Source organism: Theropithecus gelada, chromosome 18, assembly GCF_003255815.1.
Source record: "Theropithecus gelada isolate Dixy chromosome 18, Tgel_1.0, whole genome shotgun sequence".
Taxonomy (NCBI): Eukaryota; Metazoa; Chordata; class Mammalia; order Primates; family Cercopithecidae; genus Theropithecus; species Theropithecus gelada.
The window spans coordinates 18,119,205-18,147,123 of record NC_037686.1 but is presented as its reverse complement, the minus strand read 5'-3'; the positions used below and the strand labels follow the sequence as shown (position 1 = coordinate 18,147,123).

At 35.9% G+C, this 27,919-nt stretch overlaps 1 protein-coding gene across 6 annotated transcripts in view; it reads left to right on the top strand.

The window, feature by feature from the left end:
• Positions 1 to 27,919, top strand: part of SS18 (SS18, nBAF chromatin remodeling complex subunit) — a 73,970-nt gene that overhangs the window by 27,813 nt on the left and 18,238 nt on the right. For 3 of the 6 annotated variants that reach the window (XM_025365077.1, XM_025365074.1, XM_025365073.1), the window contains 6 exons: positions 7,630 to 7,783; positions 12,857 to 13,078; positions 23,150 to 23,317; positions 23,962 to 24,066; positions 26,714 to 26,806; positions 27,510 to 27,632. In XM_025365077.1, the coding sequence (XP_025220862.1) occupies positions 7,630 to 7,783; positions 12,857 to 13,078; positions 23,150 to 23,317; positions 23,962 to 24,066; positions 26,714 to 26,806; positions 27,510 to 27,632 (865 nt within the window). The remainder of the gene's footprint in view (positions 1 to 7,629; positions 7,784 to 12,856; positions 13,079 to 23,149; positions 23,318 to 23,961; positions 24,067 to 26,713; positions 26,807 to 27,509; positions 27,633 to 27,919) is intronic. The other 3 variants (XM_025365078.1, XM_025365075.1, XM_025365076.1) reach the window with 1 other exon arrangement.

The following is a 27,919-nucleotide window of genomic DNA, read 5'->3' as shown; positions in this document are numbered from 1 at the left end:
ACACAAAGATGGCATATCCTTCCATTTTGTGAACTCTTTCTCTCAACAATATTTCAGTGTAGAGGTATTGCACATCTCTTGTTAGATTTATTCCTAGTGTTTTGGGTTTTCTTGGATGCAGTTATGCTGTTGGTTTTTAAATTTCACTTTCTAATTGTTTTTTTGAAATATATAGAAATATAGTTTATATATTGACCTTAATTATTATATTCACTTATTCTAATGGTTTGTTATAGGTTCTTTCGGGTTTTCTATGCACTTAATTATGTCATCAGCAAATAATGACAATTGTAAGTCTTCTTTATAAATCATTATTTCTTTTTACTTTGTTTTCTCCTTTTATTCTTTATACCATGGATTTGTGTTGGTTTATTTATTTTGTTCAATAGAAATGGTGATGTATATTCTTGTCTTATGCCTGAATTCAAGGGGAAAGAATCCAATATTTCATTAATAAGATGACGTTGGCTGTACAAATTTTTGTAAGTTAGTTTTATTAGATTAAGAATGCTTTTATTCTTAGTTTCTGAAAGATTTTATTGTGAGTAGATACTGAATTTCATTAAATTCTTTATCTGTTGAGATGGTTTTATGGATTTTACTTTGATGATTTGGTGAATTACATTGATTAATTTTCAAAAGTTAAATCAGCTTACGTTCCTGTAATAAATTTCATTGGTTATAATGTATTATCTTTTTCATAAGTCTGGATTTGATTTGCTAAAATTTTGTCTAACATTTTTGTGTCTGTATTCATGAGAGATGTTTTGGCCTGTCATTTTCTTCATATCCTTGTCAGGTTTTGGCAGCTTCATAAAGAATTGGGAACTGATCCCATTCTTTTTGTTTTCTGGAAGAAAATAGTGTGAGGTATTATTTATTCTTAATGGTTTAGAATAATTTCCTGTTGAAGCTGTCTGAGTCAGGAGATTTCTTCAGGGAAGATTTTAAATGATGGATCCAGTTTCTCTAACAGATAGAGGATTGTTCCAGTTTTCTATTTCCTGTGCCAGTTTCTATAAGTTATGTTTTTCAAAGAAGTTGTCCATTTTACCTAAATTATTAAATACATTGTCATAAAGTTGTTAATATCTCCTTATTTTCCTTTTTTTTTTTTTTTTTTTTTTTTGAGACGGAGTCTCGCTGTGTCGCCCAGGCTGGAGTGCAGTGGCGCGATCTCGGCTCACTGCAAGCTCCGCCTCCCGGGTTCACGCCATTCTCCCGCCTCAGCCTCCGAGTAGCTGGGACTACAGGCGCCCGCCACCACGCCCGGCTAGTTTTTTTGTATTTTTAGTAGAGACGGGGTTTCACCGTGTTAGCCAGGATGGTCTCGATCTCCTGACCTCGTGATCCACCCGCCTCGGCCTCCCAAAGTGCTGGGATTACAGGCTTGAGCCACCGCGCCCGGCCTCTTATTTTCCTTTTACTGCCTATATTAATATCCCCTTATTTTCCTTTTACTATCTATAGCATATGTACTAATGCCGCCCCTTTTAATTTTTCTGAAATTGGAATTTCTGTCTGTTTTCTTTATTATTTCTGCCAAGGGTCATTGATTATTAATATTCTCAAACAGCCAACTTTTAGCTTAATTTTCTCCTAATGCTTTTTATTTCATTGAGTTTTGTTCTTGTTTACATTATTTCCTTCTTTTTACTACTTTGGGTTTGATTTGCCATCTTAAACTACTGAAAATAAAGGATGATAGTGTTATTTTTCAACTTTCCTTTTTTAAATAGACATTTTAAAGCTATAAATGGTCCTGTAAACATAGCTTAAACTGCATCTCACAAATTTTGATACTACATTTTCATGACCAATTAAAAATCTTTTAAAATATCCATTGTGATTTCTTATTTTATGATTAATTTTGTTACTGGTGTCTTTTTTTTTTTTTTTTTTCCCCTGGAGACGGAGTCTCGCTCTGTCGCCCAGGCTGGAGTGCAGTGGGGCCATCTTGGCTCACTGCAAGCCCCGCCTCCCCGGGTTCACACCATTCTCCTGCCTCAGCCTCCTGAGTAGCTGGGACTACAGGCGCCCGCCACCACACCTGGCTAATTTTTTGTATTTTTAGTAGAGACAGTGTTTCACCATGTTAACCAGGATAGTCTCAATCTTCTGACCTCGTGATCCGCCCGCCTCGGCCTCCCAAAGTGCTGGGATTACAGGTGTGAGCCACCGCACTGGCCTGTTGATTTCTAATTTAATTCCACTGTGCTCAGAAAATACATTTTATATGATTTCAGTCTGTTGATATTTATTGACTTGCTTTATGGCCCAGTATATGATTCAGCTCAGTCAACATTCCTTGAGTACTTAAGAAGAATGTGTATTGAACAGTTACTGGATTCTATACATATAAATTAGATCAAACAAATTTGTTACTAGTAATGTCAATTTTTTTTGTATTCATTGGATTTTTTTTCTTCTATAAATTACTGAGAGAAGTATCTTAAAATCTCCAGTCGTTATTTTGGATTATTCTATTTTTCCTTTTAGTTCTGTCAACTTTTGCTGTATAAATTTTTGAACCTGTGTTGTGAGATGTATACGTATTTATGATTGTTAAACATTCCTGTTGAACTTTTATCATAATAAAGCATCTCTCTGTATCACTAATAATTTAAGGCAGCTATTCAATGTTAACATAGCAATATCATCATACTTTTAATTAGTATTTGCATGATATCTTTTTCTATTTTTTTCCTTTAACGTATCTGTTCCCTTGAATTTAAAGTAGTTATGTTGTACATAGAATATAGTTATGTGTTTTGAAATCCAATATAATGTATTTGATATTTAATTGGAATGATGGGTCCATTTACATTTAGTGTGGAACATGATATACGAGGATTTGTGTCTGACAAGGCAGGTATTTGTTTTCTATTTGTTGCTTTCTTGACTTTCTTTAATCAAGCGTTATTTTTTTCTATTTGGTTTTACACATAATTTTACGGTATACATCTTTAACATGTGTGCATGTATTTTTAAGTAGTTGCCCTAGAGATTAAAATATTCATCTTTAAAATATTAAAATATTAGTTTATTAGGTTCTAGTCTAAATTTTCATTTTTAACACTTGTTGAAAAATGCAAGAAGCTTATAGTGGTTTAATTTCATTTACCTCGCTTGTCTTTTTCTTTTTTTAGATGGAGGCTTGCTCTGTTGCCCAGGCTGGAGTGCAGTGGTGTGATCTTAGCTTACTGCGACCTCTGTTTCCTGGGCTCAAGCAACTCTCCTGCCTCAGCCTCTTGAGTTAGCTGGGATTACAGGTGCCCGCCACCACGCCTGCTAATTTTTCCAATTTTATTAGAGATTGGGTTTCATCATGTTGGCCAGGTTCGTCTCGATCTCCTGGCCTCAGGGGATTCCCCCGCCTCGGCCTTCCAAAGTGCTGGGATTACAGGCATGACCCACCTCGCCTGGCCTAGCTTAGTCTTTTGTGTGTCTTGTCCTATACTTTATTTTTCTACATTTGTTTAAACCAGTAGAGTCATTGTTATTGTTATTTTAAATGTTAATATTAATATATATTTATCCATATATACTTACTTTTCCATTCCTCTTAACTACTCTAGTTCTGTACTTCCATGCGGGGCCATTTTCTTTTAGCTTGATATATTTTGTTCTCTTATAACAAGTGTTTTCTTAACTTTTGTTCATCTAAACTTATTTTTATTTCATCTTGATGTTAGAAGGTATTTTTTTCTTAGTGTGGAATTCCGGGCTGGTTGGTTGGTTTTCTTGTTTTCTTTTTTTGTCTTAGCACTTTACAGATGTCATTTTGTTATCTTCATTTTCTGTAATTTCTGATGAAAATGAGTTGTTAGTTTTATTGCTCTTCCCTTCCAGGTGATATGTCTTATTTTCACTGACTGCTTTTAAGATTTTTTCTGACTTTAGTTTTTAATACTTTGATGTATCTAGGTTCAATTCATTTCTTCATTAAATCTCTGTTTTGCTGTTTCTAACCTAATGATTTCTTAATTTCAGTAATTATATTTTCCTGTTCTGGAATTGTCATTTGACTTTCTTATAGAATTACAGGACTTTGCTGAAATTCTCCATCTGTCCTGTGTTTGTTTGTTTATTTGTTTATTTATGGAAACATAGTCTCGCTCTGCGGCCCAGGCTGGAGTGCTGTGGTGCAATCTTGGCTCACTGCAACATTCGCCTCCCGGGTTCTAGCAGTTTTCCTGCCTCAGCCTCCCGAGTAGCTGGGACTACAGGCGCATGCCACCACGTCTGGCTAATTTCTTGTATTTTTAGTAGAGACAGGATTTCACCATGTTAGCCTGGATGGTCTCGATCTCCTGACGGCGTGGGCCACCATGCCTGACCTTATTTATTTCTTGAACATACCACTCACAGTTATTTTAAGTCTTTGGTAACTCCATAATTTTTTTTTTTTTTTTGAGACAAAGTTTTGCTGTGTCTCCTAGGCTGGAGTGTGGTGATGTGATCTCAGCTCACAGCAACCTCCACCTCCCGGGTGCAAGTGATTCTCATTTCTCAGCCTCCCAAGTCGCAGGGACTACAGGCATGTGTCACTACGCCTGACTGATTTTTTTTTTTTTTTTTTTTGTATTTTTAGTAGAAACAGAGTTTCACCATGTTGGCCAGGCAGGTCTTGAGCTTCTGGCTTCAAGTGATCTGCCCACCTTGGCCTCCCAGAGTGCTAGGATTACAGGCGTGAGCCACCACGTCTGGCCTGGAACTCCAAAATCTGAATGACTTAAGTGTCTTTTTAAATTTTCTGTTATTTCTCTTGGGTGTCCATTCTTTTTTTTAATTGAGATACAGTTTATATAAAATTTACCATTTTAACCATTTTAAAGTACACAATTCAGTGGTTTTTAGTATATTCCCAATTATGTAAACATCATAACTATCTAATTTCAGAATGTTTTCACTACCCTAATAAAGTGAAAACTGTTGGCAGTCAGTCTCAATTCTCCCCCTCTGCCCATCCCCTGGCAACAGCAAATCTACTTTGTCTTTGTGAATTTGCCTAGTCTAGACATTCTTATAAATAGAATCATAAAATTTGTGTGGCCTTATGTGTCCATCTTCTTTCACTTGGCATAGTGTTTTCAAGGTTCATCCATGTTGTAGCATGTGTAAGTGTTTCTTCTTTGTGGCTGAATAATATTCCAGTGTATTCATATGCCACATTTTGTTATCCATTCATCAGTAGGTGGACATTTGAGTTTTTTCCAGTTTTTGACTGTTATGAATAATGCCACTGTGAACATTTGTGTAGAAATTTTGCATGAGTGTGTGTTTTCAATACTTTTTAGTATGTACCAGGAATGGAGTTGCTAGATCATATGGTAACTCTTTGTTTAAGTTCTTGAGGAACTGTCAAACTCTTTTCCACAGTGACTGTACGCTTTTACATTTCTACCAGCGTATATGAGAGTTGCAATTTCTATACATTCTTGACAACACTTGTTATTTTTCTGGACTTTTAATTTTTATGTTATTGCAGCTATCATAGTGGGTGTTGGTCATTTATTTTTGTTTTTTAGAAAGCCTTTCAATTTTTAAGAGTGTTAGACATTGTGGTTGAACAATTATAGAAGCTCTAGTTTGTGTTACTTTGCTCCAAAGAGAATTAAGTTTTCCTTTGGTATGTGAAGTATTAAGAGGTCACCTTGAATCTATTAAAGGTTGGTTGTAAGACTTTTTAGGGCTGATCTATTTCAATTTTGACTTTAGTCTTAAGGAGTAGCTGGCCCTTTGGTAGTCTCAACAGAGAGCTGGAGTTATTTATGAAGGCTCCTCTAACTTGGTGGGGCCTACACTCCAGTCTTTGTCTCCACAGCAGTGAGCAGCAGCTGGAATCTCTGCTGAGCTCTTTAGCCTCCTATCTGCAATTTCAACTAGTTTTCTTGAATGTTTGCCCTCTTGTGGTCCTTTTTCTCTGGAAATTTATTCTTTAGTTTCCAGCTCTTTGATAGTCAAAATTCTGACTCTTTTTTTCTTTAGTCCGATTGGACTTCACTTTCTACTTGAGCTCCATTTCCCTGTTACTCAGCAAACTCAAGGAAAAAGCCAAGATAATTGTGGAGCTGGTTGTATATGCTTCCGTTCTTTCAAGAGTTGTAGCCCCTTCTGTTCCTCTTTGTATAAGTCACTCTTTAGTGCCTTCAGTTTTTACTTTTTGTCTAGATTTTATGAGTTTTATTTAGCAGAGGGTTAGTTTGATACAAGTTATTCTAGCATGGTGGCAACAGTAATGATGTTTTATTAGTTGAATTACAAGAAAATGACCTCACTATTAAGAGTAAGAACATGAATTTTTAAAAGAAAAATTGGACAAGAATATGGGAAGAAGGATTTCTGTTTTCAGACAGAAGAGGGTTAAGGTAGCCAGGTTTGAAGGATGATAAATAAGTATGATTAAAAGTAAGATAATGTGTCTGAAATTGGTGTTTGGTATTTTTTTCTTGTTTTGGTGAAAACTGAACAAGGTTATCAAGTGTTTAAAGAATACAAGTTGGAGAAATAATATGAGAATTTAAGAGAAAATAATGAGCATTCATCTGGATTTAGTCGTGAAGAAATTAAAATTCTGATTTTAAAATGTGTGCTATTAGAGTAGACTTGTTTATTTCTGTAAATGTTAGTGATTATTAACTGTTTGGAGGTTTGAGTATTTAATGTGCTGGCCAAAGAACAATGTATGTCTATTAAGTGTGCCAAAGAGAATTGTGTTCATAAAATGGAAAGGTGTACAGTAACTGCCCATTTTTAAATGTAGGAAGAAGAGAACAACTGATATTACAGGAATGGACATTACATTTAGAATATCGAAGTACAGAAAGAAGCCAGAAATAGATTCCTAAAGAATAATGCGTCCCTCTCCTCCTACAGTATTAAAAATGGGGGTTTGGAAAGAAACTAACCATTTGCTTTTTCCACCAAAATATCCCTAAGAAGGGACCCAGTTGTGGCAGACCACCTAATATCTATGTTTTTCCTTTTGCCCTTTTGTGAACTCTGAAGGTTAGTTAGTGGTTTTCTTCAAAATTGCATTAGGAAATTGGCCAAGGGCATCCTTTTGAGGCAGCTGTCTCTGTACCCTTGGAGGCCATCAGTAATGTTTCCAATCTATAGCACGAGTCGGCACAAAAATGTTGAACTGTTGTCTTCATGTTTTAAAACATTCCTCTGCTGCCACTATCCTCCACCCCGAAATAGTGTAAAGTATGGCACATTTTGGGACTTAGAGTCCTTTCATCATTTTTTGTTACTGTATATTTTTAGGTAAAATCCATCATTAATAATAAATATGTCCAATACATCAATAATGAAAGGACACTTAATTTTTTTCACGTAATTTAGATAATAACAATAGACACATTAGAAATGCTTAATATATGAGAATTTTTTGTATAGAATGTTAACATTTTAATCTTCACTATTGAGATTTTTTTAAAGTAAATATGCTTTAAAGTTTTGGGCGTTATTAACTATGTTCATCATGAAAATGCATTAGAAGAATTTGAAATGCATTTGTGTTTTTGTTCTTATGCAATTTAGTAACATAAGCAACTCTTTTATCCTATGCATCTTTAATATATGAGTCTGTTTCTCTTGTTTTACTAAACTGTCTTCTTTCAGCCACCCACACAGAGTATGCCTATGGGTCCTGGAGGGATGAATCAGAGCGGCCCTCCCCCCGCTCCACGCTCTCACAACATGCCTTCAGATGGAATGGTAGGTGGGGGTCCTCCTGCACCACACATGCAGAACCAGATGAACGGCCAGATGCCTGGTAAGTTTTTCTCCTCTAAGACATTAACACCAGAGTTGCTTAGCAACTGAAACGACATGGGGGCTCAAGGGATACTAGATTGTTGATGACAAAACTGCTTTGAATGCCCCCGAGTACAAGCTCTCTTAGAGTTTGTTAGCTACAGAGCTACGTGACCTGTATTCAGTGTTTATCAGGCTGCCCTTGGGCTTTGATGTAGCTGACACACAGCATTCCTCTGATGAACAGAACTGGCTAAATTTAGTCTGTCTGAAACTGCAATACAGTTGGCTTTAGAAGCTTTTTGGAAAAAAAGGGCATTGCACCATGGCTTAAGAATTAAAGTCTGTTAAAAAAAGATAATATAACATTTCCCTGAGTTTTTATTTACTTAAATATTGATTGATCTCAGAAACAGTATCACTGGGAAAAACACACGGAGAAACAAACAAAACAGTCTCTGAAGTGCTGGTGTATTTAGTATTTCCTCATTGATACTATTGAAGCTGAATCTATATTTTTTAATATATATGTTTATAGCATAACATAAATATGGGAATGGATTTTAAAGCAAAAATTAAAGGCTGAAAAATAATGTAAACTTTCTTACATTATTTATACACTGAGCCATTCTCTTTTCTATTTGTCAATTTTAAGTTTAGGGTTACTAGGTTGATAGGCTTTAAGACATTGGATGCTGATTTAGTTACCTTTTGCTGGTTTGAAATTTTAATCAGAAAAGTATCTTTACGCTATTTCGTTTTTGTAACAGTAGCATCAATCCATAGCCATAATTTTTGGTAGAATATTATCTATATTAGGTATCAGAATATTTTTACTTTCTAAGACAAAAGTTATTTTCATTGATAAAAAGAAGGCATTATACAACTAGCAGTAACGGAAATAAAATAACAGACCAATTATTAAAATTAGTAATTAGCATCTTTAGGATACTATTTTCTGTAGCCGATTGTGTTGATTGATAGCATTGGTGGCCAAGGATGATGGGTGCAGTAAAGAAACAAAAGAGAGCACAGAGCAAAAGAGGCAAGGTAGCCTGGCTTATAGAAGGTTGAGGTGTGACTGATCATATAGGAGGGCAGTGGTGTTTCAGTGGCGGTCTCCTATTTCCTGCTAAGGCTTGCAACATTGATGACACACATCCAGTATGGAGGTAGGAATAAAGACATCACTACTTTTTAGTTTGTAGTCATATTGTAGTCAAGAGAAAACTTCTTGCCAAGTCAACATTTAGTTCACCAGCACACACAGTTTTTAGAACTGGGAAGGTAGGGATAGTGCAGGTTAGCTAGTTAGGAGTTTTGTGACTTTTTATGATGGTACCTTGAATTAGGATTTTGACTTAAATTCTCTATGTAATATTGAAGCCTAAGGCCAAAGAAGTATTTGAGCAGCAGTACAATTATGGTTAACATGACATTTTGGTTTTGTGTAAGGCCTTCTGAAGTAGTTATATTCTTTTATAAGCTAGTTATTATCAACCACTTATGACCTAGGTTGTTCAGAATACTGTAGAGCTTCCAAAACAATAGTTAAGAATTTCTCCAGGCCAGGCACGGTGGCTTACGCCTGTAATCGCAGCACTTTGGGAGGCTGAGGCAGGCGGATCGCAAGGTCAAGAGATCGAGACCATCCTGGCCAATGTGATGAAACCCCATCTCTACTGAAAATACAAAAAATTAGCTGGGCGTGGTGTTGGGCGTCTGTAATCCCAGCTACTCAGGAGGCTGAGGCAGGAGAATCACTTGAACCCAGGAGGCAGAGGTTGCAGTGAGCCGAAATCATGCCACCGCACCCTAGCCTGGCGACAGAGTGAGACTCCATCAAAAAAAAACAAAACAGAATTTCTGCTAACAATAATTTCCGCTAACGATAGTTATGGAGTTACAGTTAAGCGCAGGAGAAATTGGAAGGCCAGTAACTTACATTTTCTTTATTTGTTCCTTATAGCATTTAGCCAACTTTTTATGCGCACAAATTTGCATCTTGGCTCGTTTCCTATTTCAGTTTTGTTTTTAATGTATATTTCATTATGTAGACTCCGTTTTAGATCTACTTATGTGCTCATTGATCTTGGTCAGATTGCTACTCAGTCTCAGGTTCCCTTTTTAAAAAAATTAATTTTTTTTTTCTTTTTGAGACAGAGTTTTGCTCTTTTCACCTAGGTTGGGGTGCAGTGGTGCAATCTCGGCTCACTGCAACCTCTGCCTCCTGGGTTCAAGCCTCAGCCTCCCGAGTAACTGGGATTACAGGCGCACAACACCACACCTGACTAACTTTTGTATTTTTAACAGAGACAGAGTTTCACCATGTTGGCCAGGCTGGTCTCAAATTCCTGACCTCAGGTAATCCACCCACTTCGGCCTCTCAAAGTGCTGGGATTGCAGTCATGAGCCACTGAGCCCAGCCTAAAAAAATTAATTGATTTTTAAAAAACTGGGTAACACATGCCTATGGGACCAAAATCAAAGGGTATCAAAGGATGCCTAGTTGCCACCTCTCCAGATAGTTCTAGAGAGTCATTGGTTTCTAGTTGTCCTTAAGAGATCTTCTCTCGCCGGGCATGGTGGGGTGGCTCATGCCTGTAATCCCAGCGCTTTGGGAGACTGAGGCGGGTGGATCGCTTGAGGTCAGGAGTTCAAGACCAGCCTGACCAACATGGTTAAATCCCGTCTCTACTAAAAATATAAAATTAGCTGGTGTGGTGGCGCACACTTGTAATCCCAGCTACTTGGGAGACTGAGGCAGGAGAATCGCTTGAACCCGGGAGGTGGAGGTTGCAGTAAACCAAGATCACGCCATTGCTATCCAGCCTGGGCAACAAGAGCGAGACTCCATCTCAAAAAAGAAAAACAAAAAAAAACAAACATAAGAGATATTTTCTCTTATCAATAATGCATGTATATTTCCTTTTTTTCTTATTCTTTTTTTTAAAAAGTACAAATGATAGCACTCATTAAATAGTATTATGTATCTTTTTTTTTTTTTTTTCTTTTGAGACGGAGTCTCGCTCTGTCGCCCAGGCTGGAGTGCAGTGGCCGGATCTCAGCTCACTGCAAGCTCCGCCTCCCGGGTTCACGCCATTCTCCTGCCTCAGCCTCCTGAGTAGCTGGGACTACAGGCGCCCGCCACCTCGCCCGGCTAGTTTTTTGCATTTTTTAGTAGAGACGGGGTTTCACCGTATTAGCCAGGATGGTCTCGATCTTCTGACCTCGTGATCCGCCCGTCTCGGCCTCCCAAAGTGCTGGGATTACAGGCTTGAGCCACTGCGCCCGGCCGTATTATGTATCTTTTCTTTCTCAAAGATATATCTTGGAGACCATTATTTTATTACATATGTAAATAGATGCCTTATTCTTTCGGTCTCTGTATCATGTTCTGTTTTACAAGTTTAATTTATTCGAACATTTGGGATGGAAATATAGGCTTCTAGTCTTTTATTATTATGAATTATACTGCCATGAATTTGCCTGTAAAAATATATATGCACATATATATGTATTTTGTGTGTGTGTCCATACACATGCTCACAAAAATTTGTGTATCTGTAGCATAAATTTCTGGAACTGAAATTGCTGGGTTAAAGGTATACGTATTTTAAAATTTGACAGTGCCAAATTGCTTTGTGTAAAAATAGTAATATCCATCAGTTCTGCATTTATGAATTTCACATTCATGGATTTAACCAACAGTGGATTGAAAATACTTGGAAAAGCAAATTGCGACTGTACTGAACATGTACATACTTTTTTCCTAGTCACTGTTCCCTAAACAATACAGTATAGCAACTATGTACATAGCGTTTACATTGTATTATGTAGTACATGTAATGTAGAGATGATTTAAAGTATATGAGAGGATGTCCATAGCCTATGTGGAAATACTGCATCATTTTATGTCAGGGACATGAGCATTTATGGATTTTGAAATCTGTGGGTGGTTCTGGAACCAATCTCCCACAGATATTGAGAGACAACTACTTTATTTGAATTGTTGTTTGTCATCACAAATTTCCTTAAGCTTGATCCCACCCTTGATTCCACAAGCTTGATTCCCCATGAAATATAAGTAAGATTTATATTCCTTCAACAGTGGATGAAAGTGCTGCTTTATTCATAATATAGTTAGATCAAACTTTTGAGTTTTGAGAATCTGAAAGGTGAAAGTTCGATCTCATAGTTTCAATTTGGCTTCTTATTTTAAGTGAGGCAATCAATCCTTTAATGTTGGTGAACCTTTTTGTAGTTTTTGTGTGAACGAGTCGTTCCCTCATTATGTCCTTTGCCCATACTTTTATTGGTGGTGATCTTTTACTTACTTCATATGTTAAGTAATTAATTTGGTCTGTGATATATCTATAAGTAATATTTTCTGATTTACCTTTTTATTATTTTTGAGTTTTTTGTGTCATGCAAATTTTTAAATTTTATATAGTCTAATTTATCAATGTTTTATGGCTCTGAGTTTTCTGGCATACTTAAGAAGGTCCTTCCATTATTATTTTTAAAATTCTCCTTTTTGAAATTCTTTTATGGTTTCTTCTTTTTAAATGTTTTAAGTTTTCTGTTCATCTAGAATTAGTTAGTGGAAGAAAGGAGATAGTGGTCCAACTTGTTTTTTCCAGATGGCTCCCCAGTTGTCACAATACCATTTACTGAATTAGTTTTCTATTGCTCACTAATACTTAATATTACTGTGATTATTTACTCAGCTATGTATTTGGGTCTATTGTTAGATTGTGTTCTAGTCAATTGATCTGTTAGTCTATTCATTTATGTTCACAGTTAATTACTCCAACCTTATGATATGTTTTGCTCTTTTATAAAGAAGCTAGTCCTCCCTTCTTTTTCAGAGTGCTCCTGACTTTTCAAAAGCATCAATTTCTTAATCTGTAAAATGGAAATAACTACGTCTCAGTATTTGCTGTCTTTCCTATAAACCATTTACTTTGCTATCGATTAATTATTGTTTGGTATTACTATAATAATGCAAAAAATATATTCTTTCCAGGTACTTTTGTATGGACCATCTGTTTAACTTTCGTATTTTGCTTCTGATCATTTTTCTTCAAAGGGCCTAACCATATGCCTATGCAGGGACCTGGACCCAATCAACTCAATATGACAAACAGTTCCATGAATATGCCTTCAAGTAGCCATGGATCCATGGGAGGTTACAACCATTCTGTGCCATCGTCACAGAGCATGCCAGTACAGAATCAGATGACAATGAGTCAAGGGCAGCCAATGGGAAACTATGGTCCCAGACCAAATATGAATATACAGCCAAACCAAGGTAACTAAGCTTTATGTCCTTCTTGACTAGAGTGCTCTATTAACCTTTGAAAGTAAAATGATTATTGTCAGGTTCTTAGCTGGTTCATAAAAATATAAGTTTAAAGTGTGTGACAGTCATGCCTATAAAAAGGAAATGTTGAGTTTGAAGCTAGTTTAAATCTCTTTGCTCAATTTAGCTGTTTAAGCTTATTTATTTTTATGTCTTTTGGACAGTTTGTTTGAGGTTCTTTATTGTTGAGAATTATTTTTTGAAGCCAAGCAATGACGAACCAAACATTTGGTTTAGAGCTAGAAAGTTGAGAAAATAAACACCTGCTCTGTAGTTCATTTTACTTATTAAGGATGTATTAATTTATATGAATTTCCCTTGATTTACATGGATATTTTCTGATGGTGTGTTTCAGCATTAAAAGGTAATTCTGAAATAATTTGCCATTAGAATGTTCAGTGGAGGTGCTGCTATACTCGTCTTAAGAGTGGTATAAGTCCATTAAAGTTTATTACCAATCTCAGAATGAAATTGTACCATGTTTCTCTTTTAAGTATTCTGTGAATAGTAACTAAAAGCCAGTAAGTGGCGCTCTGCTCTGGTAATTGTTTGTTAAAATATTTGGCATATTTCCAGCTTAACACGATTTCAGTTACAAAATGTAGTGAAGTTAAGACTGTAAGGCCGGGCGCGGTGGCTCAAGCCTGTAATCCCAGCACTTTGGGAGGCCGAGACGGGTGGATCACAGCGTCAGGAGATCGAGACCATCCTGCCTAACACGGTGAAACCCCGTCTCTACTAAAAAAATACAAAAAACTAGCCGGGCGAGATGGCGGGCGCCTGTAGTCCCAGCTACTCAGGAGGCTGAGGCAGGAGAATGGCGTGAACCCAGGAGGCGGAGCTTGCAGTGAGCTGAGATCTGGCCACTGCACTCCAGCCTGGGCAACAGAGCAAGACTCCGTCTCAAAAAAAAAAAAAAAAAGACTGTAAGATAGGATTTAATGTATTTGGAATAAAATTTTCTAGATTTTGATTATAAAATAAACAGCACTAAAATGTACCCAAATAAAAGAAGTTAATGTTAATCTGTTGATAATTCCTTATGATGAAATATAATTTTTTTTTTTTTTTTTTTGAGACGGAGTCTCGCTCTGTCACCCAGGCTGGGGTGCAGTGGCCAGATCTCAGCTCACTGCAAGCTCCGCCTCCCGGGTTTATGCCATTCTCCTGCCTCAGCCTCCCGAGTAACTGGGACTGCAGGCGCCCACCACCACGCCCGGCTAGTTTTTTGTATTTTTTAAGTAGAGACAGAGTTTCACCATGTTAGCCAGGATGGTCTCAATCTCCTGACCTTGTGATCCACCTGCCTCTGCCTCCCAAAGTGCTGGGATTATAGGCATGAACCACCACTTCTGGCTGGAATTTAACTTTTTAAAATAGTTTTAGTGATAGGATTCTGAAATGGTAATATTCATGAAAAAATGTAATTCTTTCCCAGTTATATCAGAACTTTGACCCAGCATTTGCTAAGTTATGGTATTAATAGATTTACTAATTACTAGTAAAATACTTTGGAAGGTTCAGCATGGTTATTAGACTATTAAAAGGCCTGAGAAGATTTTTAGTAAAGAAACTGATTTGATTTCAGTTAACATGAGTATATTACTATGGAGCTTTTGTTCTTTTCTTTTTTGGCATATTGCTTATCAAAAGTAACAGCTAATATTCAATGAGTACCTGTTAGTGCCATACACTAACAGAAACGAAACTATCAAAATGCTTTGCATGTCTTCTATAATTCTCACATCCTTGAGGTAGTAGGTAAGGTACTATTACTGTCATTCTGTGCATGAGGAAGCAGACATCCTATGGAAAAACAGGCAGGCCTTGCTGTATGCGATTCTGATACACATTGAATATCAGTTACCACAGTTAAGTTAAATAACACCTTTTCCCCCAACACCACCATTTGAATTTCAGTTACTATGGTACATTAAGAGTAATTATATAAAGTACGAATTCTTAGCTGCTGTCTCTTCAGTCTGCAAATCACTTACATAAATAACAGATGCCTGTCATGATAAGTGATGGGTGTTACTTTTAGATTTTGTCAGTGATTGGTCACTGTGCATCTGTCAGTTAGTTTATGCACATACAGCAAAGCTTGTTGTGTTGCTTCCTTGGCTCCCAGCAGTAAACCTATATGAGATTTTACAAACCTGGATAATTGAAAGAGGGACTTGGCCAACATAGATAAAAGTGCAACAAAGAAATGAAAAATGATAATGCTGGAAATGAAATCCAAATTCAATGTAAATGGAGTTATTGAAGAAATTGCTGACTGTGGGAATGTTGACGTAACTGCCATTTGAAAGAATCTGGGTATGCACTGCAGGTGCTTAATGAAGGAGAACTCATTGATACAAATGAGAGAAGTAGTTGTGATGAAAAGGATGAAGATGTCCCAGAGGAAGCAAGACTGGCAAAATATTTCACATTAAAGAAATTCTTGGAAATATTTCACAACTTTTTTTTTTTTTTTTTTTTTTGAGACGGAGTCTCGCTGTGTTGCCCAGGCTGGAGTGCAGTGGCCAGATCTCAGCTCACTGCAAGCTCCGCCTCCCGGGTTCATGCCATTCTCCTGCCTCAGCCTCCCGAGTAGCTGGGACTACAGGCGCCCGCCACCTCGCCCGGCTAGTTTTTTGTATTTTTTAGTAGAGACGGAGTTTCACCGGGTTAGCCAGGATGGTCTTGATCTCCTGACCTCATGATCCGCCCGTCTCGGCCTCCCAAAGTGCTGGGATTACAGGCTTGAGCCACCGCGCCCGGCCTATTTCACAACTTTGAAAGTGTGAAGGATAAAATGTTGGATGCCAGTCCAAACTTAGAAAGGAGTATGACAATTTGCTAAGCTGTGGAAGAGAGACTTACTCTAAATTGTCATATATACCATTAGGAGAAGGGAACTACTTTTCAAATTATTCTTGATAGGATTTTTACAAAGAAGTGAAACACTTTAATTCTCAGTGTTTCTTTCTTTTTTTTTGAGATGGAGTCTTCCTCTGTCACCCAGGCTGGAGTGCAGTGGTGCAATCTTGGCTCATTGCAACCTGCACTTCCCAGGTTCAAGTGTTTCAGTTCTCCTGCCTCAGCTTCCCGAGTAGCTGAGATTACAGGCACACGCTACCACGTCCAGCACATTTTTGTATTTTTAGTAGAGATGGGGTTTCACTATGTTGGCCAGGCTGGTCTTGAACTCCTGCTCAAGTGATCCACCCACCTTGGCCTCCCGAAGTACAGGATTACAGGTGTGAGCCACTGCACCTGGCCAATTCTCAATGTTTCTAATGTTTAAAATTACAGTGAATAAAATTTTTTCTCATTTTCCTATGTATTTTTAACTGACAGGAATAGAGTTTTCAGTGTTTTGACTGAATTTTTAAAGGCCATGGAATAATTATGATTTTTTTCCTACTGATTATTAAGATCATTTTGCATGATTTCAGCTTGCATGGTCATTGATATGGTCTGATAACTACTCTGTAAAGTGAAGACTATGAAGTTTTATAGACACTTTGGGAAATGCTAGTAAGTTCCTAACAATATAAATGTTATAAGGTTAAAAGCTCTCCGTTTATCTTAAGGATTCAGATACAAATATGTCAGATAATGTTACGTGTTATGAAGAGAAATGTGCAAAGTAAAGGGAAAAAGAAAAATAAGGATGTATGCCATTTTAGGGTGGTGAGCAGATACCTCGAAAGAGAGTGTGGCGCAGGCAGATGGAACAGCAAGTATGCGCTGGAGCATACTTGGTGTGTTTGAGGTATAGCAAGGAGACCTGTCGAACTGGAGCTGAGTGAGTGAAGGTGGAAAGTCGTAAGAAATAAGGTCCAAGAGATAGTTGAAGGCTAGGCCTTGAAAGTCTTTTAGTCTATAAGGATTTTAGAGTTTATTCTGTGGAAGGAGATACACTGCTGGAAAGTTCTGAGCTCTGGAATAGCATGATCTGAATATATGGTTTTGAAAAAATGCCTTTGGCAGCTGTATGGAAAATGGGCTGTAATTGGGCAAGGGTGAAATAGGGAGACCTGTTAAAAGGCTCTTGTTGTATTTAAGTAAGAGATGATGGTGGCTTTAAATAGTATGATAGCTGTGGAGGTAATCAGAAGTAGTCAGTTTTGGGATATTTACCGTGTATTTTGAAGGTAGGGTGGACTTGCTGATAGATCAAATGTGGAAAACAAATGCAAAGTTTGTGTTGTCCTCTCCTTGAACAGTCAGTATATGTTGTGCTCTTCTCACAGATGTGTGATAATACACACAGGGTATATTGCTGACCAGGGGAGTTTACCTTAGCCTCAGTGTTCAGAATTTTTATTGGGGCTGTATTATGTAGATTTGACAAATCGCTTGTCCATGTGGTTGATCTCAGTCTCCAATCTCGATCCTTTACCGCCTGCATGACCTAAAACCCCCATCCAGGATGAAAGGAGCTACAGGAAATCCCAATTAAGTAAATTTACTAAATTTTTCTGATTTTTTTTCTGATTTTAGTAAGCAGTAAATTTTTCTGATTATCAAAATAACTAATGTTAAATTTGAAAAATCTTCACCAGGTGTGGTGGCTCATGCTTCTAATCCCAGCATTTTGGGACGCTGAGGTGGGCGGATCACCTGAGGTCGGGAGTTTGAGACCAACCTGGCCAACATAGTGAAACCCCGTCTCTACTAAAAATACAAAAATTAGCTGGACGTGGTAGTGTGTGCCTGTAGTCTCAGCTTCTCGGGAGGCTGAGGCAGGAGAATTGCTTAACCTGGGAGGTGGAGGTTGCAGTGAGCCGAGATCGTACCACTGCACTCCAGACAGAGCAAGACTCCATCTCAAAAAAAAAAAAAAAATTTTTAAAATATGAAAAGCATACAACATAAAATAAAAAACACCTCTTCACTATATTTTAAATTATTAGGCAAATTCACTTAAGTATAGTAGTCTATATACTTAAAATCCTTTAAGCAGTACTACTTATAATTACATAATTTTTAAAAAAATGTGTTTAATTATTTTTCTTTGGACTCTGAGTTCTATGAATTGAAGAACTGTATCTTGTTGTCTTCATTGCTTTATCCTGTTTGTTGACTGATTAGCTGGACAGGTATCTTCTTGCTATAACAGTGTCCCCTGAGGGACAAAATTGCCCACAGTTGAGAATAACCAGCTTGAAGAAATGGTTAGCGTGAATAACTGTGTGTAAACATGGTCTGTGTCACTAAAGAAACAAATGGCAATAACAAAATTGTTATTGATACTATTTTTTATACCTTTCAAAACTTTTATGAAATTTTTTTCTAAAGTTTTAATGTTACGAAAGATTTTGTATCTCTTAATGGAGCTGTTCTCTTTACTAGCTAGAATCATGGTTCCATTTTTTCATTGGGTGCTGTCAAACTCAGCTAAATTTGTGCTTGGCTGCAGTGACCTTACTGAGCTGGGATAGTCATCCTACATTTTCTTTCTTGCTCTTGTTCTTTTATCCTTGATATTATGTCTAAACATCCTATTAACTACTAAAAATTCTTGATGTGGACAGGTGTATAATTTAGGTAAGTAAAGAATCCTGTTCTTTTTAAGCAGCTATTTAAGCAGATAGTAAGTTAGCTAATTGAGTTTGTTGGAATACAGGGATTCTTGCAAATAAATTATTAGAAATAACTCCAAATAAGAGCTGTAATTGGATTAGTTTGAGATTAAATGGTTAAGGAACAAGTAGTAAAATGTGAGCAGTAAATGATGAAATGTGAATGTGAAAATAGGCCTGAGGAGGGTATTATCTATGGAGTTTCATGGTCTTAAGCTTACAAAAGGTAGGTGGGGTGAAGAAATTTCTTGTATTTTAAGATTTTTATATTACAGTGATAGAGATGTGTTCTACAGTACTGTTTTCACAGGAGATAGTGGCATGGGAAAAGTGTGATTTCAATTTAGAGAGGAAGTACACATGGTGATTAAGAGCACGTGCTTTGGACCCTTTAGTAGCTATGCAACTAATTTAGAGCCTTTCTTAGCAGTACAGCTTTGGGTAAGATCCTTAATGTTTGTGAGCCTTAAATGTTGTTGTCTGTGAAGAAGTTGATAATAATACTACCCGTTTCCTAGGGCTTTGGGGAAGATAAATAATACAGGTAAAGCTATTAGCTTAGTGCCTGGCTCATAATAAGTGTTCATTAAATGTCAGCTGTCATTTTAAACAATATTATTTAAAATAATTCATAGATTAATGGTACAGTTTTTCTAAAATTTTAGTGTATTGGTTTGCATCTGAAGATGTGAAATACATGTGTATATGTATCAACGTTCTATATATGTAGAATATTTGTAAAATTACATCATTCAGAATTCTTGACAGATTAAAACAATGTTTTCTTTGTAGTTAAGTATTTAAAAGTTATTTTTTTCAGTCTAGCTAATTGTGTGTCACTATAGACAGTAACAGTGCTCATCACATCTCTATATCACCATGGCTTCTAGCCTGGGGTGTTGAACCTAATAGGTACTCAATAAATTTGATCCTTGACTTACTCTTCAAAAAAAATTTTTTTTTTCTTTTTGACCACTGACTTAAGATAAAATTAAGTATTAACCATCTCATTGGAGCAAAGAATTCCAATAATATAAAATATGGTAATTTGGGAGGATTTTACATGTGTTTAAAATAAAGGGTGTTGTTTTCATAGAATGTCTATTAGAATATAAAACTCAAAATGGGAAGAAATAATGTGCTGATGGTAAGTATTTGTTATATGCCCTTGCAAAACACTTGCAAAAATATATTCTAGGTAATTAAGATATCAGTAGGGTCTTTGCATATGTATTGTCATGCTTTGTAGTGTGTCTTAACATCAAAATGGTTTATGTAAAAGATGAAGAATAACCTTTAAGTCTGTAGTAATGTATGATACCATTGTTTGCAGAAAATAGTTATAAAAGACGCATTTTATAATGCTATTTCACTCTGCAGTACAAATTTTTAGAACACATTTTGGGATAACCTTTTGAGTTTACTTCTCTTAGTTTCATTAGTATCTCAAGAGATAATATACATTGCCAGTGTAGCATAATTTAATTATCCTAAGAAGGAAAATAATATACTTCCTAAACAATCAGAATTGATGTCATAAAGTCATAATTTTTTTTGTTTAATGGATAAATAAGGCTTCAAGGAAAATTATGAAATGTACTGTGGTTTGGTAGTGTTAGCTGACTCCATTCTCTCTGTGGTTTTAGGTTTGATCCTGAAATGTTCAGGATCAGAGGATGTTGGGATCCTCTGAGGGAGAGAAGTGACAGTAAAAGAAGGGTAGTAATTGAGCTCTTTGGGATTGGAATTGCTGCCAGTCCCAAACGATAAAGCACAAGTGGCATGGTCTTTTCTATCTAGGGCTTAAGCTACAATTACTTTGCTTTCCTTTAGAACAAGGTTTAGTGTTTTGTTATGTATCTTTTTGGATTTTTTTTTCTTTTGGCTACTGTGGTTTTGCTTACTTTTTAATTTTGGTTCTAATATTACAGGTTTTAGTTATATAGTTACCTTCTGTTAAGACAGGAGTTCTTTAGAAAGTGTTGGAGAAGAAATGGCAAAACCTTCATTTACTGAAAATGAATTACATAAATGTCCGATCAGGTTACCTATTAAATTATGAATGTTAGTGTTTAACAGTTTAGTATGTACAACATATATTTGAAAGTTATAACTGCTATTAAACTAGTTAGTGTTTTGGAACTTTTTTGTTGCAGATTATTTGCTTTGGAACTACTGAATTTGTTTTGTGTTGTGTTTTGTTTTGTTTTTGAGGCAGAGTTTCACTCTTGTTGCCCAGGCTGGAGTGCAATGACGTGATCTCAGCTCACTGCAACCTCTGCCTCTCGGGTTCAAGCGATTCTCCTGCCTCAACCTCCCAAGTAGCTGGGATTACAGGTGTGCACCACCATGCCCAGCTAATTTTTATACTTTCAGTAGAGTCGGGGTTTCACCATATTGGCCAGGCTGGTCTCGAACTCCTGACCTCAGGTGATCCACCCATCTTAGCCTGCCAAGGTGCTGGGATTACAGATGTGAGACACTGCGCCGGGCTTACAAATTTGTTATAGCTTATTTTTTAACAGAGGCAGTGAAAAATAGAATAAACATGTGCTTTGAAATCAAATTTGAGGTTTGTCTTATTCTCAGTTTATATCTGTTAGCTGTGTAATCTTGATTTTTAGATTCCTTGGCTAAAAAAATTGAGAATTAGGGTCCTTACCTATGGTAGTTGTTAGGAGTTTATAGGAAATGACTGTGAAAGCATGTAACTGGCAGTGTTGTAGGGTACATTCAGTATTAAGTTCTCTTCGCCTGTACTCTCACCCAGCCACTTTGTCTCTACTAAGAGTGTATTTGCTTGTTGAAAGAAAGGTCCCAGAGTTTTTGAGAGGCTTATATTCACATTTATGATAATAAAATTGAAAAGAAGGAAAAAAGAAACAGAAGCATGGAAGGCAAATAGGAGAAAAACAGCTCTGAAACGGTTCTTCTGATTGAAAATGTGAAGTCTTTCTGTTTATATCATTGCTGCTGTTGTAAGTCAGTAATGTATTTCAAGAGGTGGGCTTGTTTTGTTTTTAATTGTTTAAGTAATTAAATAGTGAACTTTGGCTCATTTGGGCAGTTTCATCTGTGAAACCTTTCCAGGCTCTCTAGTACTTTGCCTTTTGTACTTAAATTTTCTCCAAGTCACTCAAGGGGGAGGAGGAATATGTAGCTATATAAGCAGCAAGTTGGGAAAGGACTCATCCGTACTTCTGAGATAGTAATGGTTATAATGGCAAAATGATGAGTTCACCATACCATAACTTGGCCCAGTAAACCTCTCAGGAGCTGCTTAACATTATTAGATGGCAATGTGGGACTTTATGGCCATTGTTGATTGTTTCCTGTGATATGTTTTTACTGTTGCCAGTGTGATACTATAGCAGTGGTAGTTTGGCTACCCCAGTATTGCTCACTTTGGAAACTCTGTAGTTCAGATTTCTTAGCCTACACCTTGTTGCATGTCTCTGCTGTGTGTTTTTAGAGGTGTGAGAGTCTTTATGTAATGTATGTGTGTTTTAACATATTAAGCACTATAGCCTTTTGATTTCAAGGAGGTCTTTTTAGGTTGTAAATCTTGTAGTTGGGAAAGGGAAAGAAGACTTTTTAAGGTTTTGTCCTAAATTAAAACTTATGAAATTCTAGTGTTTGTATAGTTTCCCTGTCTACCATTATATAGTGAGTATTGAAAAAGAACAAAGTAAAAATCTAGAGATTTGGTTTCTTTCCCTTTGTTTAACCACTGATTTGCTGTGTGATTTTGTAAAGTTTACTTTTGGTGTATTTCCCAGTGTAGCATGAGGATGATATCTTCTCAAGAAAGATGGTATAGATAAATATTAGATAGTGTGTAATGGAAAATACATTCAAGATGTTCATATATTATATCATTTTGTTTTAAAAAATGACTAAGAATCATCTTCTAGTGGATTTTTGTTTGTTTGTTTTGAAATGGAGTCTCGCTCTGTTGCCCAGGCTGGAGTGCAGTGGTGCGATCTTGGCTCACTGCAAGCTCTGCCTCCCGGGTTCACGCCATTCTCCTGCTTCAGCCTCCCAAGTAGCTGGGACTACAGGCGCCTGCCACTGCGCCCGGCTAATTTTTTGTATTTTTAGTAGAGGCTGGGTTTCACCGTGTTAGCCAGGATGGTCTCGATCTCCTGACCTCGTGATCCGCCCTCCTCGGCCTCCCAAAGTGCTGGGATTACAGGCGTGAGCCACTGTGCCCGGCCGGATTTCAAGTTAACCACCATGGACTGGTTATTTTCTTTTGTTTGCAGATTATTTTAGGCATGTGAGTTTTAATTCAAAGACTTATTTTTATTATTTGAAATCAGTTTTTACTGCATTTCATTATATATTTTGGGGACTATATGATAAAAGATTATCTTATTTCTCTTGCGATGTTAAAGTTATATACAAAAAATTATGTATATAATGTTGTGTCTTGTTTCAGGTCCAATGATGCATCAGCAGCCTCCTTCTCAGCAATACAATATGCCACAGGGAGGCGGACAGCATTACCAAGGACAGCAGCCACCCATGGGAATGATGGGTCAAGTTAACCAAGGCAATCATATGATGGGTCAGAGACAGATTCCTCCCTATAGACCTCCTCAACAGGGTGAGATTCCATGTGGAAAATTTGCTACCTCATGTAATTGAAAGGCTGTACATTTTAATGACCTTTTAATCTAGACAAAGTCAGGACTTTGTGTTTCTTTTTTCTTCTTTTTTTTGTTTTTTTAACAAATGATAGGGTTCTACTAGGTACAAAACTGTCACAAAGTAGATAAGAACTTCTTGATACACAGCTTTCTTTTATCTATTATTTTCTGGAAAAAGTTATGTCATAAAATTATATATCGAAAGCTCACTAATTTACAACAGAAAATACTGTTTTGTTTTTGAAAAATTATTAAATAAAGGATCAGGAATAAACCCAATTTTACTTCACAGCAAAGGAAATACATTTGCTACCAGTTAGAACCTATTTTTAAGAAGTTAGCGTTTGTTTTTCTGAGTTGGTGTTTTTTGATATTGCATGTATGGTCTTAACATTGATTTTAGTAAATGTGGTATGTGGAGCTGCTGTGTGTGTATCTGTATGCGTATGTATATGAATAGCTAAAGGTATCTGAAATGCAGGTATCAGGAGACAGGAATCTATAGTTGAGAAATAATCTTTCATAATATCAAATTAGAAAGAAAGCCTTTGATGACATAGAGAATACATTATTTATTTCTTGACTGGTTGTCATTTTTCAGGCCCACCACAGCAGTACTCAGGCCAGGAAGACTATTACGGGGACCAATACAGTCATGGTGGACAAGGTCCTCCAGAAGGCATGAACCAGCAGTATTACCCTGATGGTAATCTCTCCTGATGTTAACTTTCCCACTTTCTATCTCTGCCTAGTATTCATGTAGAGAGTTATATAAAAACATTTTAATAAGGATGAAGAAGCTAACAATTTGTTTCTTCTAAATTTAGAAACACTTCAGTACTCTAAAGTACCAATGATAGCATTAGTTTATAATCTAATTCAAAGTGTATTTTGTGTAGCTGTTCCATTAGTACCATCAGGAATCACAGTCTGTCATTGGAATCCTTATATAAAAGAGGATCCTTTTGTAATATATTTAGGGTTGTTTGATTTCAGCAAAAGCTTGTGTTTTTTGATTTACTCTGTTTTTAATAAGAGCTTCATTAAGATATAATTCACATAACATAAAGTTCACCCTTAGTTGACTTGTATTCATTGTACAAATACATAGAGAATGTAGTTCTTGAGTTATTTTTCCAAATCTCATCATTTTAATTAATGTTTCATACTTCTCAACAAACTAAGGTTTACATTAGTGCTTGCCTTTGAGAAAAATTTGGGAGACCAAATTATATCCATAATATAGCCGTGTAGAGATTGAGTAGAATGGGACAGGCATTTGGAAATAAGGTTTTTAGTTAGGGTTTTTTGTTTTTTGTTTTTTGTAGAAGGTGGCTTGTGAAAAATTGGTTAGTAAGATGCACAGTACTTTAGGAAAATTTGAATAGCAATAATCCAAGCATACAAGTAGGTTTTCACAGTGTAGTTTCATCCATTTTTCTGTATGCTTGAAAATTTTGTAATACAATGTAGAAGAAAAAAGTAATTCAAAAATACATTACAAAATGATGTGGGTTGTTAGGATTTGCCAAAAGCCTTGTTCACATATATGATCCTTTGATGTAAATATAAATTACTGAACAGAGAAACTAAGAAACTTAAAGCTAAAGTACTAGCAGACATTGACTAGCAGCCCATGTAAGCTAGCAAGAAGATATAATTTAGGATATTTGAAAAAACATCTTGCCTGTCATTTTTTATTAATACCTAAAGCATAAAGGTACATTTGTACTTAAGGACGTTGGTTTTTGTTTTGTTTTGTTTTTCTTTTCATATGTAAACATGGTATTAAGATTTTTTTTTTAATTAAAAACTTTAGTAAGGTTGTAAGCTATACATATTTTAAAGAGGTGAAATCTTTGTTAAATTATATGTATTGAGAAGTTGGCCGAAAATAAATGATTGTTTCTATGTTTTTAAATTTTAATTACATTTTAAAGAGTTAAACTTGACATTGTTATTTTGATCCTGGCTGTCTCTTGAAATGTGAAATTTGTTTTGTTATAGTATAACCTTTCTGTTCAAAATATATTGGTTTGTTATTTTGTGAATATCAAAACGTTAAGGTTACTTTCTTTCATTTTATTAGTGGATTTTAATTTGAAGGGTATCATTTTTGCATAGGTGTGTATTACTTTATATCTGACATTTACATAGAGTATTCTATTTATATTGACAATTAATATTTGTAAACAACATTGGCTCTTTTCTCTCATGTCCGGATATTTATGTTAGTAAATATATAGATTAGGAATTGGCAAACTTTTTCTGTAAAGGGCCAGATAATAAATACTTTAGTCTTTGTGGGCCATATGGTCTTGGTCTCAACTACTGAACTCTTATTGTAGCATGAAAGCAGCTGTGGACAATACTGAAATGAATGGGCATGACTGTATTCCAATAAAATTTTATTTACAAAAACATGCCACTGGCCATATTAAGACTGTAGGCCATAGTTTGCCAACCCTTCATGTAGCTATTTATGAGGTGGCTTGGGAACATTAGAATACTAGAGCACTGAATAACGTTTATTTGTAATTTTTATTCCTGTGTCCTTAATTAGGCGTTTTTGTAAAATTGAGTTTAGATTTTAGGTAACTAAAAGGTTATTTCCTACATTTTCTTAGTGAAACTTAAAAAGAGAGTGAGACTATTATTTTTCACTAGAGTCCAATTATCTCGAAGGTAAAATTTATTGTGCTTTAAAACTGAAGATATACTCTCAACACAATATTAATTTTATGAAGATGTATGTTTATGATACTTGAAATATTTTCTAAAGATTTCCAAAATGGCAGCATTAAGATATATAATTTTGCATCTGAAGATACTTTGAGATACTTAAGTTTATGCAAGTAAATGTTAGAACGTGAAATATTTTCAGTTTCTTTCAGGGGAGAAACTTATGGAGCTCTTTTATATTTTGCATTGTTTTTAGCATATGCTGTGGAATTGGAGACCAGCAGAACAGGTGTTTGACAAAATATGATAATTACTTCCTTTGTTCATTCTAATTTAATTTAGGTTATTTACATGTGAAAGACCTAGATACTTTTATTCTCTTTTTTTAAAATGGGAGATAGTTTTTTTTTTCCCTCAATGAGGATTATCAGATTTAAGACAATAAGTGTAATGTTTCTAAAACTACTGCTTTTTGCTTTTAAAAAAATTGCACGTTATCTCAATATGAAAACAATCACATTGGTAAATCTTTGGCTAATGCAATTGAAATTATTTTTTATGTTCCATTTCTTTTCCTTTTTTTTCAATTTTATCTGAAAGTTTAAATATTTTTAGGGTTTTCACTCAGTGGCCATTAACGTTTCTTCCTGTCTCTTGTCGAATTGATGTAGGTCATAATGATTACGGTTATCAGCAACCGTCGTATCCTGAACAAGGCTACGATAGGCCTTATGAGGATTCCTCACAACATTACTACGAAGGAGGTATCTATATACCTTCACACACATACACATATATATCCCCTTCTACAGGAATGAAAATTCTTGCATAAGACAACTTCTACCCATGCAAAGCTCTTGTAGAATACTAGTTGCTGGCTGTCTTGAAAGGTGCAGGGAGCCCAAAACAATCAAAATAATTTCCTTACAAATATTTAAAATGTATAACCATGACTTGCCATTTCTAACATTAATAAAAAGACTAAAACATTAAAAATAATTTTTTCCTCAGTGGAAATTTTCTATTTGAACATAAATCCATCCAACTTTTTTTTCTCGTGTGTGTTTACATATGTATAATTTTACATATAAGTATAGTGCCTTTAGGAAACAGCTTGCTGATCTCGTGTAGCTAGTGTGTGCTCTTGTAGCTGTCTTTAATTTTGTCTTTTTTATTTTATTTAGCATAGTCATGATCTTATGACTGTGATGTTCCAGTAAATGTAATGCTCGTATGGCAGAGACGCTGAAAATGCTGCAGTTCAACCTTGCAAAATTGGCTTTAACTGCAGTTTGTTTGGCCGAAATCCTTCTGTTTGGTTTGAGTTTTTTCTTTGTTTTGTTAACTTCTAAAAATCAATATGGCATTTCATTTTGTTCTTGTGTTGTTGGCTATGCATCTTAGAGGGAAAAAAGTTACTTAAGCAGACTTCTCAGTTTTTTTTCCTCTTCTCCAATTATCCTGTAGGAAATTCACAGTATGGCCAACAGCAAGATGCATACCAGGGACCACCTCCACAACAGGGATATCCACCCCAGCAGCAGCAGTACCCAGGGCAGCAAGGTTACCCAGGACAGCAGCAGGGCTACGGTAAAGCTTTGTACAGTTTATTTTTATCACGAAAACAATGTGGTGCTGATTGTTTTAAAATATGGAAGTGGATGTTTAATACTTATTTTTCCAAGAATTATCACTTGAAAATTCAGTTTTAGCCTAATCTACTATTAAAATGTTGGTTTAAAATGTTGCTCTTAGATAAGCTAGTAATCAATTTAAAAAGAACTACAAATTGGAGATGGTTCATTGACCAAAGGTAAGGTGTGGAGTCATTTAAAAGACATGAAAAATGAATTATCAGACCTATTTGTCATGCCTAG